Here is a 19,473-nt window from a genome sequence, read left to right as displayed (position 1 = left end):
TTTCACAGCTGCCGCACACTGGGTCGACATTTTCATCGTGCTGTCCACTACAACCCCGAGGTCTCTCTCCTGGTCGGTCACCGCCAGTTCAGACCCCATGAGCGTATATATGAAATTCAGATTTGTTGCTCCAATATGCATAATTTTACACTTGTTTATATTGAATTGCATTTGCCATTTTTCCGCCCATTCACTCAGTTTGGAGAGATCTTTCTGGAGCTCTTCACAATCCCTTTTTGTTTTAACAACCCTGAACAATTTAGTGTCGTCAGCAAACTTGGCCACTTCACCGCTCACTCCTAATTCTAGGTCATTAATGAACAAGTTGAAAAGTACAGGTCCCAATACCGATCCTTGAGGGACTCCACTTTCTACAGCCCTCCATTGGGAGAACTGTCCGTTTATTCCTACTCTCTGCTTTCTGCTTCTTAACCAATTCCTTATCCACAAGAGGACCTCTCCTCTTATTCCATGACTGCTAAGCTTCCTCAGAAGTCTTTGGTGAGGTACCTTGTCAAATGCTTTTTGAAAGTCTAAGTACACTATGTCCACTGGATCACCTCTATCTATATGCTTGTTGACACTGTCAAAGAATTCTAGTAGGTTACTGAGACAGGACTTTCCCTTGCAGAAGCCATGCTGGCTCTGCTTCAGCAAGGCTTGTTCTTCTATGTGCTTAATTAATCTAGCTTTAATAATACTTTCTACCAGTTTTCCAGGACAGAAGTTAAGCTAACTGGCCTGTAATTTCTGGGATCCCCTCTGGATCCCTTTTTGAATATTGCCTACTGCATGCTTCAGCATCCTCGTTGAGGATGGGGGCAGGATTAGAAAGGGATTAGGGAAGTTCATGGAGATGGTCTGTGTCTGTGTTTGAATTGCTTTTTAATACGTTTTTAAAGTTGTTTTTTAATATGTTTTAAAGTCTTTTGGTTTTAAGGTGCTTTAAAGTGCTTTTTGTTTGGCACCCTGGGCTCCTTCTGGGTAAACTCAGAGGCAGCATACTGCTGAGTTGCTGGGAGGTAGCAGCGGGAAAGGCTGCAGGCTCCCAAGCAGCATCTCGTTCGGCCACTGTGGGAAGCAGGATGCTGGGCTGGACTAATCTTTGCTCTGGTTCAGCAGGGCTCTTTTTATCACCGTGGCCACACACCACTTTTTCACTGGTGCAGATAATCTTGTTGGCAGAGGAAAGAGGTGGGGGGAAATTACAAGCATAGGATTGGGGATTGCTCTTCCTTGGAAGGATCAAATTGCTGAATAAAATAGTCTCGATAAAATAATCTATGAATTTGGACAATTATTATCTATCACACTGGCTGCCAGTTGTTTTCCGGGCCCGATTCAAGGTGTTGGTATTAGCCTTTAAAACCCTGTACAGTTTTGGCCCAGTTTACCTGAAAGAGTGCCTCCACCGCCACCAATTATGCCGCCCGACCAGATCAGCCACGCAAGGCCTTCTCTCAATCCCACCAACCAAAACAGCTAGGTTGGTGGGTACTAGAGAGAGGGCTTTCTCTGTGGTGGACCCCACTCTCTGGAACTCCCTCCCGTTTGATCTTCGACATGCCCCTTCCCTGGATGTATTCCGCAAGGCCCTGAAGACATGGCTATTTCAACAGGCCTTTGAGATCCTTGGGATGGGTTAATCTCCATGATTTGTCATCTATTATATGCTGTAAATGTAAATGTTTTATAAATGTATTGATGACTGTCCAGTATTTTATTTATTGAGACTAATGTGACAGCATTTGATACTATTGTATTTTATCCCATTTTAATGTACGTCGCCTAGAGTGGCTATCTGCCAGATAGGCGACACACAAATTAAATATTATTATTATTATTATATCAAAATTCTGAATAATTTAAAGGCCACTGCCTGTAATTCTCAGTTTGAAACACATGCTTAGAAAATGATACAACGAAGCATGACACTGTAAGAACATCAGGTTCAAGGTACTTAAGAAGCAACACACCAACATTAAGACAGTAATGTCATCCCATCTGCCAAATCCTACATTTAGCTGGAGCTGTGCCTTTTGCTTGCTGCTGCTTCTGTTACCCACCTGATCCTTAGAGACCTCTTTTGATGGAGCATTTATGCCAAGTTTTTCCAGAGGATAGACAATCTGTCGTCTTGGTCGCACAGGAACCATGTAATGAAGGGCAGATGTCAGGGAATGGGCACAGGGATTCTGGAACTGAAGGACAACAAGCTATATTTTAGCACAGATAATGTCAGAAAAGTGCATCACAGATGTCTGTAGCAGTGCTCTGTGAATATAAGAATCCTTTATCCCCTTGATTAAATCCAAGAGAAATATCACCAAAAAAATAAACACTCTCAGAGCAGAGGAATGGATTGCAGCTAATTCCTGACACTAATGAAGATAATTATGAGAGTAATTATATTACTATCTCAGTGGGAATGACAGATAAACAAGTGGTTTGGTTTATGGGATTTTGCAGCACAAGTAGCTTCCTCAGAGGGGTATCTTCCTCCACTGCAATCATGAATCATCTTCATCCAACCTCATTAAGCACGTCACATGCTTACTGTTCACCTCTGGTTGTTTGGCAGAAGATGAGTTAAACATGTATATAGAAAATGCATATGGAGTAAAAAGTCATTTTCATCCAAATTACAAGCGTTAATGAAATGGCAAGAAGAAGAAGGGAAAAAATCTTCAGGCTTTCATAAATGCAAGAAATCATTTAAAAATACCTTTATCTTATTGCAGCAAGTTCAGTTATAATCTTTATTTTAATAGTTGGAGGGCAACAGGAAATGCAAAAAAAAAAAAAGACTATCCAAAAGTTTGTCACATAAAAAAAATACAAGCCTGCGGTTTTAACAGAAATTACATGACATAATTTATTTATTTATTTATTTTATTTACATCCCACCCTTCCTCCCAGCAGGAGCCCATAAAACAAAATTAATTCCCTTTAGTGCAGAAGAAAAGTAAGTATTTCTAGAGCTTTTTCCCTGCACACTCTCTCCAATTTCAGCTGCACATCAATAGGTCTATTCAGGTGTTCAATTGCTCATGTGATTAGAACTTGTATAAAGGGGAAGGAGGGCCAGCCTCTCTGTCTGTATCCCCTTGTCATATCTTCACTACCATGCACTGCTGCCCTCCAGGTTCTGAAGCAGGGATGCATGCTCTACATACTGTACATGCATAGGCTCCTCATGTGATTTAGAATCCTGGGCACCCAGTGTTCCGAATCACATAGGGACCCTAGGTGCGTAGAGCAGACTGCTCATTTCAGATCTCCTGCAATGTTGGTGGGGCCAGGCAATGGGGATGCAACATAGGGAATAAGTCCAGCGAGCATGAACTCACTCTCCCCTTTATGTAATCGTGTGAGGGCTTCAATGCCTCATGGGGTAATGAATATTGCCATGGTAATGTTTCAGTTTATAAAGTACAGCTTGTTTGTTTGTTTATTAGATTTATATCTCGCCCTTCCATGGCGCAGAGTGGTAAGCGGCGGTAACGCAGCCGAAAGCTCTGCTCACAGCCGGAGTTCGATTCCAACAGAAGGAGGAAGTCGAATCTCCAGTAAAAGGGGTCGAGGTCCACTCAGCCTTCCATCCATCCGTGGTCGGTAAAATGAGTACCCGGCATATGCTGGGGGGTAAAGAAAGGCCGGGGAAGGAACCGGCAATCCCACCCCATATATACGGTCTGCCTAGTAAACGTCGCAAGACGTCACCCTAAGAGTCGGAAACAACTCGCACTATAAGTGCGGGGACACCTTTACCTTTACCTTCCTCCCAGCAGGAGCCCAGGGCGGCAAACAAAAGCTCTAAAAACGCTCTAAAACATCATAAAAACAGACTTCAAAATATATTACATCAAAACATCCTTAAAAACTTATTAAAACAAAGTATCTTTAAAAAACATATTTAAAAAAAAAAAGCTTTAAAAACATGTTTTTTAAAAAAAGCTTTTAAAATATATTAAAAAGCAATTCCAACATAGATGCTGCCCTGGGCTCTTTTGGAAGGAAATGCAGGATATAAATTTAATAACAAAATAATAAAATAAATACCCTCGCTCTCCTGAAATTGAGATCTTAAAAAAGAATCTACAATTGTGAGCATCAAAGGGACTACATGATTGGGATCCAAAGGGCCATGTGCAACTTCTAAAGCTTTGCACTAAATGCACTAAATCTTTACTCATATCTTGGACATTATTTATTTATTTTTATTTATTAATTAATTAAATTTTTATCCTGCTCATCCTTCCCAAGGAGCCCAACAAACACACAAGGATAAAACAATTAAACTTTTTGATTGGTTTTACGTTGTCATTTATAATATTACAGAATGTATTTTGTAAGCTGAAAAGTGACCAGCTAAGCTAGCACTGTAAAACTACAGAATTTGTATTCTTCTTGTATGTTAGATACATTTCTCAAGCTCTGCATGCTCATTGGCCCTAGTGAGGATCTCTGGAAACAAAGTCAGGTAACCAGCTATTTGATGAGCCCATGTTATCCATGTTATATAATGAATTTCCGTGGACTTTATGGACAAGGAGTCAAATCGTTTAAGTAAAGTTTGCATCATATTTAATCTTACAGTTATTTGAAATGTGTACATTTTCTGGACAAATTCTACATACTCCAAGAGAAACAAACAGCTACATGGCTTCTGCTTATTGTCTGCTCGACAGATTAAAGTTTACCTTGCCATCTTCGGGCTGTGGATAAATAGGGTAGTAGAGACAAGATTTGTGAGCTAACCGAAGTATCTCCTTCATAAAGTGTTTGGCATAGTGATGAAAGATAGGATTCAGTGCAAAATGGTAAAGGTGGCCATGTTCTTCCTGCTGGTGATGACTGAAATAAATAAAGTCTTCAATGTTGTAGTGCGAGCGAATATATTCAATATCCTGGAAAACATGTCAATTCAATACAGTGATTAAGGAAAGAGCAGTGCTTCTGTCTTAGAATAGTTATATTGCATATCTTTGCATTCCTTTTGCTTTCTTGCCTGCCCTTTTTGTGGATAAAACTTCATTATATTTATACAATAGGAAAGGGGAGCAAATAATTCTTTCATTTCAAAGCTATGTTTTGTGTTTTGAAAACAGACATAAATCATCTTGGGTCTGAGGAAAAAAGGACAAAAATATAAAAATTGTATTTACTTATGAAAAATATATTTTTAATTTAATTTCAAAGAAAAACAAGGTTGTGGATGAGAAAAACTTTGTGTATTGTTGGATATACAAAGTTTTCTCTTCCCATAATTTTGTTTTTCTCTTCTCCTTTGATTAAGGATTGTTCATACATTATTCACACACACCTCTCTCGCTGTGGGGAGAAGTAAATGCCCCAAATGTTTATTTGAACATAAGCATTCCTGACTTTGGGAACATTTAACACTAACATTCATTTAGTGTTTTAAATCTTCCAATCAAACAGGAAAAGAAGAACTGCAAATATGAATATTTACCATTTCATTCCTAATAACTGATATTCCAACAATTTGATGCAAAACTTCTGCTACAAATGCCTGAATTGGTGTCCCATCCTGAAAAACAAAGCAAAAGAGGTGGTATACATTCTTTCACTTGAATAATTTACTTAATGTTCTATACTGTAATTCCCATCTCATCTCCTCTCCTACACAGCATAGTCTTTCTAACTATATAAAAGGCCCAAAGAGCATTTTAGTCTTTTGCAGCAGAATGGCATCTTGTGTACACTGGTCTAGCGTAGCAGCAACCTTCAAGACTGAGAGCTTTGCATGCAGATTCCGGTTTGAACAGGAATGAACAGATTTCTGTTTGAACATTCTCACAGTAAAGCCCAAATAGAAACAATATAAAGCAGTGTGAATACTTACTGGATCTCTTCTTGCTAATATATAGCTATTTAAGTCATCCAATATATTTTTGTTCAATTTCAGGGTTTGGATTAGTAATTCAACACCAGAGACATCACTAGACCTCGCTGCTCTTACAAGAAAGGACCTGTTGGAGAAATAAACCCAAAACCTGTATGTGTAGTGAACAATGGCATCTACTAATTGTCTCAGATTCCAGGCTTAAATACCTACATATGTTTATCATCATGATTATCACCAGAGAAATTTCAGTTTTGGTGCAGCATTCTCACATTGCAGTCACATCAAGTTCAGTCTTAAAATCTTTTAATGCTGTATTGAGTAGTTCTTTAGCAGATAGGAAGCTGAAGGCATATTCAAATGTCTTACATCTCATTGCATACTAATGTACAAACCTGAATCCGCCCGATATCAGTAACTAGCATGGCTTCTCCCCCAAAAATCTGGGAGCTGTAGTTTCATGCAGGAGTATCCCTCTGCTTGCTCTCAAAGATGTTGAGTGCCTTTTACCAGCTTCGGCTTGTAAGACAGCTGTGGCCATGTCTGGACCGGGATAGCCTGACCACTGTTGTCCACGCACTGGTAACCTCTTGGCTGGATTACTGTAATGCGCTCTATGTGGGGCTGCCCTTGAGGATGGTCCGGAAGCTGCAGCTAGTGCAAAATGCAGTGGCAAGACTGCTCACTGGGGCAGAGTACAGCCAACATGTCACCCTGTTGCTGAAAGAACTGCACTGGCTGCCCATTTGCTACCAGGCCAAGTTCAAGGTTCTAGTTTTGGTGTACAAAGCCCTATACAGCTTGGGACCAGGATACCTGAAAGACCGTCTTACCCCTTATATACGCAGCCGATCACTGTACTCTACAGGTGAGGGCCTCCTGCAGATACCATCTTATCAGGAGGTTCGCTCTGTACAATATAGGAAATGGACCTTTAGTGTGGCAGCACCTACCCTGTGGAATTCCCTCCCCTTAAATATTAGGCAGGCGCCATCTCTGCTATCTTTTCGGTGCCTTTTGAAGACTTTTCTCTTCCAACAAACCTTTTAAGTTGAGACCCTATCCCAGTCTGTGTCTGTGTTAGAATTGCTTTTAATATGTCTTTTAATATCTTTAACCCTTTTTTAGAAGATGTTTTCAAAGGGTTTTTTTATGTTTTTAACGTTGTTTTGTTTTAATGTATTTTAAGGTCTTTTATGTTTAAAAGTGTTTTTAGTGTTTCTGTTTGCCGCCCTGGGCTCCAGCTGGAAGGACAGGGTATAAATAAAATAATAAATAAATGCCTATATTCGATATTAATGATCAAATGTGGAATCTCTAATTCAGAAATCCTATCAGATCAGCAAAACATCCAACATCTTTGTTAAATATTCACCCACTCTTTCAAGCATTAAGTGGAGATCTCACCTAAACAGAGTGCCTCTTGTTGAACAGATGAATGCTTGGTTGCTCCTTTCAAGAACTGTGAAATCTCCAAAACTGGAGATTTTGCTCAACTGTACTACTAGAAGTGATTTTCTCAAAAATCTAGTGCACAAAGATTTGTGGATACCATCAACCTTTTCTTAACAAACAAAAAAACATGTTCTGTAGACCCCTTTATTATTTATGTAGCAGAGTCATCTATAGCAGACAGGGTATTGGCACACTCTCATTTTATCAGTTGTTGATTGTGCATCAAATGATTAAGCCATAAAGATTAACACAGATAAAATATTTTGCAAATATGTAAAAAAAAAAACCTGCAACTTTAGGGAGTAGTACATGCAACACCTCTGGTTGTTGCCCTGCATAAAGAGACAAGAGCTCCACCAGTCCACAAAAAATCTAAAAGGTGCCATAAAAAGACTAATATTGGAAAGTTACTGAACATTTTTTGAGCTTGCTCTTTTTCAGGGCTATTTTCCTTTTTGTAAACCTTTTCACAGAGTACAGGCTCTATATGAAAAAAAGTTCTCAAAAAGTTGGAAAGAGCAGTAAGCTTGAAACATGGGTATTTCCCCCCCAGAATATAATCTCTTATCTATTATTAACATAGCATATGACACATTTTATGGCACCTTTAGATGTTTTCCTCCTGTTTCTCTACATGTCAAACACTGTCTGCTTCTACCTCCCAGGTGTATATTCACAAAACACAGAGAGCCTCTGTAGGTGTAATTAGTTACAAGAAGCAGTTGAAAATGGATAGAATAACACCAGAAAAATGGGCATCTGCTTTTTAAAAAAAATCATACCCATTATAAGAATATAAACCAGGAGAAAAAAACATATTTAGCTGATGTATGTTCATTTTGCCCTCAGTAAGGAATGAACTCATTCTAGAAGCCCAATTCGTTTGACTGTCCAGAAATAAGAGCACTATTATGATTATGCTTTACAGTCAAAATTGAAGAGAAGTATCCATTAAGCATTTCAGCCTACACCCTATTGTCTATTATTTTTCATCCTTCCCTGTTAAGTAGCAGGCCTAGAGTTGCATTTGCCATCCTCTAGCTTTTGTGTGAGGACTTTTCCTTTTTACAGGCTTTGCTAATCAGTCTTTCATTCAAAGCCTTTTCCTTTATCTCTCTGACTTTGCACTTTCACATGTCCTCCGTCCCCTGCTGGATTTTGCTTTTCATCCATTTTCTGCAACTCACTTTTTATTCATATGTCTTTTAAAATCTCACTGTACAAAAATAGTGCATTGATCTTTGCTTTTTATATTTTTCCTCATGAGGAAGGGATTATTAGGCGCTTAACACTGGGTTTTATGTTATTCAGACTTTTTCCATTACTGCTTAGTTTTTAGCTCACGTTCATAACTTCCCCGGAGACTATATTTTTAAACTTGGAAGTCTTTAGATGAAAACAAGTGGTTTAGTTCTTTATGCTCAAACCAACTCTTGCATATAATGCCTTCACGTTTGTTCTTTCATTTAAAGGTGTATCTTGCTTAAAATATACAGTGCTTCTGTGGAGGGTGGACTGGTCTAAGACCTGTGAATAGGAACTGTTCTGAAACATTTGAACAGAGATGCGGCTAGTTGAGGATATTGAAATACCATGGTTAGAATGAATTCAGAGATATTAGCATTCAAAGGCACAGCCTCTAATTCAGAAGTTTTTCTAGACTTTATGCCTACAGAACTTGTGATCCACGAAGCTGAATGCAGCCCACCCAATGATATATGGCAGCCCACCGATAAATCTTCTGGTTTTGCTGTCTGCTAAAAGGACTTTGTCAAGCATCCCCATGTTTGTCTGCATTTGGCTTGGTGGATTAGAAATACTGGAGATTGGTTCTGGGACATGCCTGCAAGCTTTTTAGAGTCTAATTTTTAAGTCTTAAGTCTAGTTTTTCCATTTGAAATAAGTTCCACAGCTCTAATATAGATGTCCACAAGCATTCATAATTTGACCATGCCACTAGTCCACATGGCCCAATACCAAAGATAAATAAGTTGTTTCTTAAGATGCACAATGTGTCTGTCAACCTGTTGCCTTCTCTAATTTAGGTCAACTGCAATCCATTTCTAACATTATAGTGGTACAGGTAGAGTCACTTTTGCCACAGAAGAACTACCCAGGCCCTTTAAAATGATAGACTCTAACAAGAAAAGTTTTTATAGGTAGTTTTTCCCCTATAAACTAAACAAATGTTTAGTAAAGTTTGTAAAAAGAAATAATCTGCTGAAGTAAAATTCAAATGGTGTCACAACAGCTCATATACAAGTAATGCCACAGAATCTGCAGTCTGATAATCAAGCAGAATGGGTCTGGAAGCTGAGGGAAGCTATTCTCCTTGGTGTCGTTCTTGCTAGAAGCTCTTGTGTAAACTAAGGTACCACCTGTGCTATATAGTATCAAAGCACTTTAAACAGTCATGGCTTCCCCCCAAAAATCCTAAAGAATGTAGTTTGTTAAGGGTACTGAGAGTTGGTAGGAGACATCCTATTCCCCTCACAGAGCTACAATTCTCAGATTGGTTTAACAGTCAATCTCTCCTTCCGCATAACACCAGGAATTGTAGCATTTTGGTTCTCTTGCCCAAAGATGGTTTTTATAATGAAATTCTTATTCAACAAACAAGAAAATCAAAGACAGCAAAAAGTGTTCAGAGTCAAAGTGTTAACAAAGTCTTGGATTTACTCATGCATCCATAAGTATGGAAATTGCAAATTAAGCTCTGTGCTCCATAAGCAGTAAAAATGTTTTATAGTCTTGCATATTGTGCTTGCTTACAACTTAGCCTGCATACACCCACACTTCCCTTGGTCTTTCAGTTGTGGGTATGCTTGCTTTCCCTTGAAGTCTGAGACAAAGATCCTCTTATCACTTATCTCAATGATATCTTCCAAGCGCAACATGAGGGAATCTAGAGCATCAGTGCCTCCTTGCTTGGGAGATTCCTTCCCTGCACAGCTGGCCTAGGCAGACTAAGGAGGACTGAAAGTGCCTCTGCAACATCTTCTATCAACCACAGGGGCAGCCAAGTCCAGAGAAGGTGTGCTTGTGTGGTGGACCATAGGAGAGAGATTTGATGTCCCTGGGCTTCAGCCTCTCCTGGGCCTGCCTGGTTCAGACTGCGCAAAAGGTGGGAAACATGAAGTATCAGAGGGATTGGTCCATCAGCCGTCATGACCCTGGAGTAGGAGTTGCTCATCTTTGAGCAATGAGGCCAGGGACACAACGCAGCAAAGGAAGCTGTCCTCAGGACTAGCCCCAGAGGTCCTCACTAAACCAGAAGCACTTGCTCAAAACAAACCTATTGTACCAGTATCTCTACAGCCAGAGGGAGTGGCGTTGTTCTCCTCCAACTCCAGCTCAGAACATTAATGGAACTATGTGCTACCTCAGTCGGGAGACAACTGCTAAAGCAAACTGGACCCCTTATGGAAAGTGCAACTAGCTATTTAGATAGAGCTTTAAGAGATTTAAGGTTCAATCTGAGGCTGACTGCTGTTCAAACTGCTCTTAGGCACTCTCCAGCCTGAGCTTTGTGTGGAGCTGTCCAGAGTGCCACTGAATCCTGAAATCCTTGCTTCAGTTTACACCTTGCCCTACTTCACCTTGCCTTGCTCTGTTTGTCTAGGCCTGAACTTCTGCCTTGGGTGAGAATCCTTGTACTGCTGGGGCAGCTGCTTGAAACAGAACAGCAGCAGGCTTTGAGGTGTGACTGTTTTATACTTTGCCATGATTTCCTTTCTTCTCCCTGCTGTATAGCCTGGCACTACACGTGCAGAGCTGTAGCTAAGAGTACCCCTTGTTCATCCAGGACCCTGTGGGCACTAGGCCCATTATTCAATCTCCTTTCTGACTTCTGTGAAACCTATGCCTTGCTAGGACATGTTGTGATGAGAAAGAAGTCAGAAAGAGAAAGAAAAAAGTCTTTTGCACTGGAAAAGTAAGCAAGTTGGTGATCTGAAGGAGCCAAGCTGATTCTTTGCTATGAAGCAAGGCAGGTCTAGACCTCTCCCAAGGAATCAGTCTTGCCTCCTGGTCCAATGGGAAGGGATATCCCAAATGCTACCATGTCTACATCAGATGACCTCTCACCTAGCAAAAACACTAAGTTACTAACTAAAGAAAGATAATATAACATTTGTGCTTTAATCAGGTTTCTTTGGCCAACTGAACCAGGTCTATGGACTTATCAATGTTGAAATTTTTGACCAGGAGTGGTTTAAAACTCCCAGATGGCTTGTCTGCTTTCATAAGTGTACAGTAAGCTCAAGGAATGTGAGAAACAAGACATTTGTAGACTGCCCCAAGCTCTAGACCAGGGGTAGCCAATGTGATGCCCACCAGATGTTTTAGACTACAACTCCCATCATCCCTGACCATTGACCATACTGGCTGGGGTGATGGGAGTTGTAGACCCAAACACCTGGAGGGTAACCATATTTGCTATCCCTGCTCTAGACCAAGGATGAGGAACCTCTTTCAGCCTGAGAGTCGCACTCCCTCATAGGACACTTCCTGGGGTGGTGTAGATGGGGTCAGTGCAAAAAGTGAGTGGGTTAATGTATGTGATTCTTATCTTTGTACAGAAGACTAAATCCAGCCACAAAAAAACCAGAGGTGCTGCTTCTATATACATCCCTCTTTAGCCTAGGAAGCAAAAGACACTATCACGGTTCCAGTGTGAGAAATCTTTGGCCCTCCAGATGTTGCTGAACTACAACTCCCATCATTCCTAGCCATTGGCCATGCTTGCTGGGGCTGATAGGAGTTGTAGTTCAGCAACATCTGGAGGGTCAGAGGTTCCCCACACCTTCCATAGTTCAAGGTTGCATTCCAACCAGGCAAAAGCAGTTGAGGGAACTGCGCAGCAGGATCAGTGAGGATGTGACCATGGGAGGGGACATGGCCAAGTGAGAGTCCTGAGGGCTGGATAGAGAGGCCTTGAAGGCTTCATTTGACCCCTGGCCCCAATGGTTCCCCACATCTGCCCTAGACCTTGACTCTGAGGCATAAGGCAGAAGCTACACTTGAACTAAACCAATACATTCCGATGTAGCATGCTATCATTTTCATTTAAAGAAACACAAGAACTGCACATGAATTAAAATTGCTTACACACTTTTTTCAAAAGAGGCTTGGGCAGTACATCAGAAGGGTGTGGCAAGGAAAGAGGGCTTGAAAGGAAAAGACATTCCTTGTGCATTTGCCCAAGTCTAGCACATCTATGCAGCGGCTTTCTGGACAGTTCTAAATCCAACTAAAGGTTTCTTGTATACATCATCATCTTCACATCAAGTTCACAAAAGGATTATCTAAACAATTAATTTCAAATTAAAATGAGCTACTGAGCATCAGTTCTTTGAGAATTGTTGATGTAGTAGCAAAATGTGTCACTAACTTGAGCAATCCTGAACGGTGAAACACATAGAGCTCCTGATCCAGTGTACAGTTGCTAAAGGGAATAATCCGGACAAAGTTTTGGATCAGATAAAATTCAGGCGCCATATGGGGAACTGAGATAATGCAGAAATCTTTGTCCTGAAAAGAAATAATATGCTACACTAGTTCACAAAAATAATATATAAGATGTTTAAGGAAATAGAGAAACATGGGAAAAGACAATTTTGTATGCAACATACAAGATGGGATCAAACGAAGTATGAGCAGGTGTTCCCATCTCCTCTTTGTTAAAGTTCCTGAAGGTCAGGGAACACTCCAGTATGGCATGGGATGGATTCATGCAGGAAGCTGCAGCAGGAGGGGAAGCAGGAGGAATCAAAGCCCACCATCTTGTTGCGCAAGCACCTCTCTGAATCCAAGCCATAATGCATGAAAGAACTCAATGTAATATATAGATTCATTCATTTTCATACATTAGTTTCATATATGGCTAATACTTTATTCTCTAGAGCTCAATCCACTGTGAAATTATCCAGAGTCTGGCTGATCCCTGCTGAAAGTGGAGCTTGAAGACAGCCTTGATTGGCAACCTGCTTGAATTGTCTTGAATCATCCTTTGCAGCACAGCTTGGGGAAACTGGAAAAATTGGGGGAATGGAAAAACTGGTCCACTGATGTTATGGTGATGTAGGTGATTGACAGGTGAGCAGCCCCAACCACATGCCAAAGTTGCCTGCCAGGGGTAGGGAGCTAAGGATCTGGCTCGCCGGGCTGAAAAAGTTCCCACCCCTGCTCTGGATGTAGCTGGACTATAACTCTCATCATCCCTGACCATTAGCCATGCTTGCTGGGGATGATGGAAGTTGGAGTCCAAAGGTTCCCAACAGTCCTGTTCTGTGAGACCTTGAAGCTCGCAAAAGAAAACTGGCAGTGTCCTTTCAGGACCTCAAAGCACCTGCAGGGCATTGGAGAGCTTCCCAACCCTTACAGCTGTCTCTGCAAACACTAAATCCAACTGGACCTGTAGTGTATTAAGTTCCAACTCCCAAAAGAACTGACTGGCTGTTAAAGGGCCCTTGCCTAATTTTGCAGTGTTGGGTTCTGGCGGGGCTGGGAAGATAGGGGTACTGTGGAAGATTACTTCTTTGAATCTGAGGAGGATGATAGGGCTATACTATCCCATTGGAAGGATCCTGAAGGAGGTTTGGACAGTTCTTCCCCAAGGATGAAGCTGCAGCCATTTCCTCCTATGAACTGTGCCATCATTGCACAGTGCATAGTCCCTGGGTTGTGGGACACGACACCCACCCCTGCTTTACAATATGGATGTGGTGTTGGAGAATTCTTTCTCCTTGGGATCTTTTGCTGGGGGTCCTTTAAGTAATCAATGACACAGGCTTAAAGCAAAAAGGTAGGCCTTTATTTCTACAAACTTATGCAGGGTCAGTCCCCCCAGAAAGTCTGGAAGGGACTGCATAGAGGTGTGGTATGCACATATCTTTTACAGAGTACAGTTACAGCATGTGACAATGATTTAACCAATCCCCCAAGTTTCTTCCCCTTGTAACATAACAGTTTCCTCCCTCTTGAAATATTTCCAGCCAACCAGATACCTTTATTAAAAGGAGTTCATGGATATTCAAACAGATACCTCCCATCCCCATTGTGTTGAGTAGCTGAAGGAAGCCAGATAACACTGGGCTATTCACCCCAGATATTGCATTGTTATGCAGTGCTACTCATATATTTTCAAGTTTTATTCTGCAAGCATCACAGTTTATATTTTTATTTGAAAACTGATTATATATTTATGGATTTGTTGTAAGTTGCATTGAGCTTTTGGAAATAAAAGAAGAATACATATATATTTTAAAATAAGTATAACAACCCCCACAGAAGCCTGGAATTCTTGCATGCACAGAAAAGCCTCTGTGTCAGACTTTGTGTATTCAGAGTGGCATGGGGCTTACTCCAGGTAATACAATATATTCCCTGGTCTTCTGGGAGATAGCAGTCATAAAGGAACTGGAAAAGAAACTGGAAGTGGGTGATAACTGGGAGGTAATATTTAAGGGTTAGAGATCAGCAAAGATTCCCTTGAAGTTTAGCTGGATGCCTAGAAGCTAAGCCAGGGAGGAAGAGAAGGGGAATGGGTGCTTTTTAAATTCCCTTCCTCTGTCTGACATCCAATATCCTTGGATCAATATCCTTTATACTCTGCTGAGTTCTGCTGCAATCCTTCCAACATGCACATCAGCAAATCCTCACAGTAGCCCTTAAAATCATCCAGCCATCCCCCCCACAAAAAAGGAATTTGGTTCAATACAACAAGTACAATGCCTGGTAAACTGATTTCTATTCATTAATTTACAAAACAAAGGCTTTTAAAATGTAACTATATTGCACATACTTACTGGGAAAAGGTTGAAAACAAAATTCATGAAATCCAATGACCTGCAAATAAATTTATAAATATCTTGGCATTATTGTGCAATATTTATTTTAATTCTGCCTCACCTCCACTTCTCTGGAAAACATTCTTAAACTGCAAAGAGATTTTTTTTATTTCTTGAATGTAGGGTTGAACTACATAATATACCACCTCAAGCTAGACATAAGCCTTATGCAAGTGCTGAAGGAGGAGCGGGGCTGTGCTGCTAGCTCTGCCCCCAGTTTTGAAACCATAAGAGCACTGCTGGATCAAACCCAAAGCCCATCTAGTCCAGCATTCTGTTCTCACAGTTACTAGATAACTACAGAAGCCACCAAGCAGGATGTGAGGAGGCATCTGTCATCAGCTCATGCCTCTGTGAGTACTTGCAGGAAACTTCCCTGGAAACCAAGTTCAGGCTGAAGGGCACGCCTCCTCTCCCAGCGCAGAGATGAAACACAGACCCTTGGAGGAAGGTGTGGGCTTGAGGGGTGGGGGAAGAAGGAGACAGCATTTGAAGGGACAGCTGAAGGAAATATCCACAGTGTCTGGGACTTCCAACAGGACCACAGTCAGGCATGGACAGGCGAGGAATAAGGAGATTCTCTCTGCCTCAAAGCTGCAGGAGACCTCCCCACTGTGAAGTGTAACACAGGACATGAGTGCAATAGCACTCTCCCTTTGGTGCTCCCCAGCTGCTGCCTCTGATAATGGAAGTAATATATAGCCATCATGAGTACTGGTAGCCTTCTTCCATGAATTTTTTTAATACTCTTTGAAAGCCATCCAAGTTGGTGGCCATAACTACATCTTGTGGGAGCAAACTCCATAGTTTAACTATGCACTGTAAAGCAGTACTTCCTTTTGTCAGCCCTGAATCTCCCACTCTTCAACTTCACTGGATGATCTTAGGAAGAAAAACTCCATATACACTTTCTCTATACTATGCATAGTGTTATATACCTTTAACATGTTCCCACTTACTCACCATTTTTCTAAGCTAAAGCACCCAAACACTGTAAACTTTCCTCATTGGAAAGTTGTTCCAGTCCCTTGGATCCATTTGGTTGCCCCTTTCTGTACATTTTTCAGCTCTACAATACCCTTTTTTGAGGTGTGGTGACCAGAACTATAACTGTGGTCTCACCATAGATTTGTATAAAGGCATTACAATATTACATAAACCTATCGCAGCTAGCCTATTTGGGTTGGGACTGCATTGTAAAACTCTCAAATGGCCTGGAGTAGGGCTCTACCCATACATTATCATCTGCAGAACTTTTACTTTAGAAGATCCACTTTCAGAAAATTCAGAAGTATGATGGTTCCTCAAGGCAGCTATTTTGGAACTCCCTCTCCAGCTATATTTGTCAAGAGCCCACTTAGGTTTCGATGCCAATTAAAACACTTTATATTCTCCTAAGATTTCGGTGCATTTTAAATTGGGGGGAAAAGGAATATTTGTTCTTCAGACAACAGCAACATTTTGGGGGGGGGGGTTTGCTATAAATTTTGATTGCTCCTTTGTTCTTTTTCATCATAACTGATTAGCTAGTTTAAATCTTAGAACCCCCTGACAGTTTTGAAAGGCAGGATATAAATTCTTTAAATAAACAAAAGTCAGTAAATACTTAAGAAATCAAGAATATAAAAATATATCCTCATTGTTGCCTTTAAAATCAAATATTCAGATTCTTTACTGTACTTGCCTTGTTTCATGTTTCTCATCAATACAAAAGAGCTGTATACAAAAAGCATTTACTGCTCCTCTGTACAGGGGACGGAAAGACTCTGTCTCCGGAGTGAGAGAGGACAGTGTCTCTGCGGCATTCAAATCCTTGCTTCTGCTTCTGTCTAAATTGATGGTTTCTGGCAGTTCTAATGAAGAACTAGGAAGTGTTCTCCCTCTCTGCAGTAAGAAGCAATGAAAAAACAAAAACCCTTATAAAACCCAGTTTTATAATAGTGTCTTACAACATCATAAAGAAAATAAAAAGGCTTATGAGGTTGTACCCAACTCTAAAACGTTTTATACAGTAGTATAATATTGGTTTGGTTTAAATACTCAGGGCAACATTCAACTAAATAACTGCACTAGTGAAAGGATTAGTGCTAGTGCAACAGAACCTCCCTCCTCTTCCCCCCCCCCGTGTGTGCCCCATGCCATCCCAAAATCTGCTCTAGAGGGATAGGGGGAAACCCAGAACAGATCTGGGGAGCGCACAGGGGGATGAGCAGGGGGAATGATCAGCTGACAGAACCAGCAACTTGGTGCTATGTAGTAATACAACCCTTACTGCCGTATTGATTGCAGAAAATGTGGTGTAAGCCACATATTGTTCAGAGTTTCAGTATAACTTTCCCCTGATTGCTGCTTGAGGCTAGGATCAGGAGCAGAGGAATGGGGAGTGAGGAGCAAGTATAGCCCTCTCTTTACTGGCCATTTTTCCTTTAAAAAAATCACCCACTCTGCAAGTTACTTCCCCTCCCTTCCCAAGAGGAAGGCAGCCTGAAAGGGGTAATTTCAGAGGAAAAATAACCAGTGACTAAGCATCTCTTCATATACCACATGGTGGGATGACTCCACCAGCAAATCTGAGGGGTGCCACCAATGTAGCTGTCATGATGGCAGTGTACCTGGCATCCTGCTGCTGGGACAGGGCTTCCACTTTCTTCAGTATAACATTACACCCTAAATATAATTTCTAAGAAGTAATATCTTTACAAAATGCCAATCTATTTGAATTCTTTGCAAACTCATATCACAGGAAATCAGTTGAAATATGGAAGGGGGGGAAAGGGCTGCTTTTGGTCACAAGTAAGAGCCATGCTAACTACTCCAGAAGTGAGACATGGTGTTAAAAGAGATAGAGATTTATACAATAACTTTGAAGCATGCAGCATCTGTTTGAACATGAAATGTGAGAACATTACATCAGGCTAGATTGCTTATATTAATGCTACACAAACTGAAAAGATTAGTGGGAAATCATCACTTAAAATTAGATGAGGATAGAAAGGAGAATTAAGTTATGATGAATACAAATCCGGACACTAAAGAAGAAAAGATGCCAAACATGGTCACAGTGATGAACTGGCACTACATTTGAAAGCAAGACAGTTTCTTCCAGGGTTTAATCTGATTATCTCCCCATATGTTCAAAGCAAGATTCAGAACTAATCCAGTTCAGTCAAAATACTATAAAATATGTGCAATGAATTCAGCAGAACCCAAGGAAACAAATTACAAATTATGTATAATACCCAACACAATATCACCCAATATGAAGAGGACATGATAGTCTAGTCACATGCGAGGAAATCTAGTGTGCTGGTACAGACAGTTGCAGCTGGCACAAATGGTACACTTGGTACCTTTGTGAATCCATGAGACCACACATTCATCTGTAAATGTGAGCAACCAAAAAGGTGGATAGAAAAGAAAATCTCTGAAATGAAAAACTGGAAAAGCAAGACCAGGAGGACAGAAAATTATATCAAGAAGTCAGGTATAAAAGGCCAGTTTCTTGAAAAGAAAGAAGTAGCCTTTGAAGGGACATGGAACAACATAAACGGGGATTATGAAAGTAGTCAAGCAACTGCTGGACCACAAGGCTGAAATAAAGGGATAACGATTGAGAATATCTTACATGCCATGTCCAAGCACCAACTTTTCTCAGGCGTCTGTTTACCATGTGTTTTCAGTCACGTCTCCCCATCATATTTTACAGGGCTTGTGGTGGAGACATGCAGTGCACAAACTGGGAACAGAGCCCTTTCCTGAAAAATGGTGGTTGTCAGGCCCCTGCTGATTTGGCTGCTGTGTGGCCAGATGTGCTACAGATACCTCAGCTGTGCAGAGGCCAAACAAGCCCTTGACTTCTTCTCAACATTGGAGGGATGGGGATTGCTGCATAACTCCCAGGATAATTCTCACCCATTTCGCAGCTCCAAAGTTGAGAGGAAGGCTGAGCTTTATCACACTCATCACGGCAGGTGAAAATGTGTGAGCACACCTCAAAATCTAAACAACTGTCAAAAGGCCATGTGAGTGTCATCACCCCAGTACACCGCCCACTATTGGTTAAGAATTATACTCTGGCTTATAGCATTTAACACATCTTGATAAATCAGTGTTACAGTTAGAGTACTATTTTGTGTCTCTTTTAAAACACCTTATGTCTATTTTCCTAATAAAATCTTATTTTTGATCATTTCTTAGTTTTGACCCTGGATCCTTCAAAATCTTTGCTATCCAAAAGTCATAGCAAAATGCTCCAAATAAATTACTCTTCCTATAATAAAGCAGAAAGGCAAGAGGTAG

At 40.8% G+C, this 19,473-nt stretch overlaps 1 protein-coding gene across 8 annotated transcripts in view; it reads right to left on the bottom strand.

The window, feature by feature from the left end:
- Positions 1 to 19,473, bottom strand: part of CFAP61 (cilia and flagella associated protein 61) — a 194,728-nt gene that overhangs the window by 114,520 nt on the left and 60,735 nt on the right. For all 8 annotated transcript variants that reach the window (XR_009758262.1, XM_061587847.1, XM_061587810.1 and 5 more), the window contains 7 exons: positions 16,859 to 17,058; positions 15,133 to 15,172; positions 12,717 to 12,856; positions 5,870 to 5,996; positions 5,477 to 5,554; positions 4,704 to 4,910; positions 2,067 to 2,201 (listed from right to left, as the gene is read on the bottom strand). Coding sequence is in view for 7 of the 8 variants with exons in the window: in XM_061587847.1 (XP_061443831.1) it covers positions 2,067 to 2,201; positions 4,704 to 4,910; positions 5,477 to 5,554; positions 5,870 to 5,996; positions 12,717 to 12,856; positions 15,133 to 15,172; positions 16,859 to 17,058 (927 nt within the window). In the remaining variant the exon portion in view is untranslated. The remainder of the gene's footprint in view (positions 1 to 2,066; positions 2,202 to 4,703; positions 4,911 to 5,476; positions 5,555 to 5,869; positions 5,997 to 12,716; positions 12,857 to 15,132; positions 15,173 to 16,858; positions 17,059 to 19,473) is intronic.

This window comes from Rhineura floridana, chromosome 1, assembly GCF_030035675.1.
Source record: "Rhineura floridana isolate rRhiFlo1 chromosome 1, rRhiFlo1.hap2, whole genome shotgun sequence".
Taxonomy (NCBI): Eukaryota; Metazoa; Chordata; class Lepidosauria; order Squamata; family Rhineuridae; genus Rhineura; species Rhineura floridana.
This window is presented reverse-complemented; position numbering and strand designations above follow the sequence as displayed.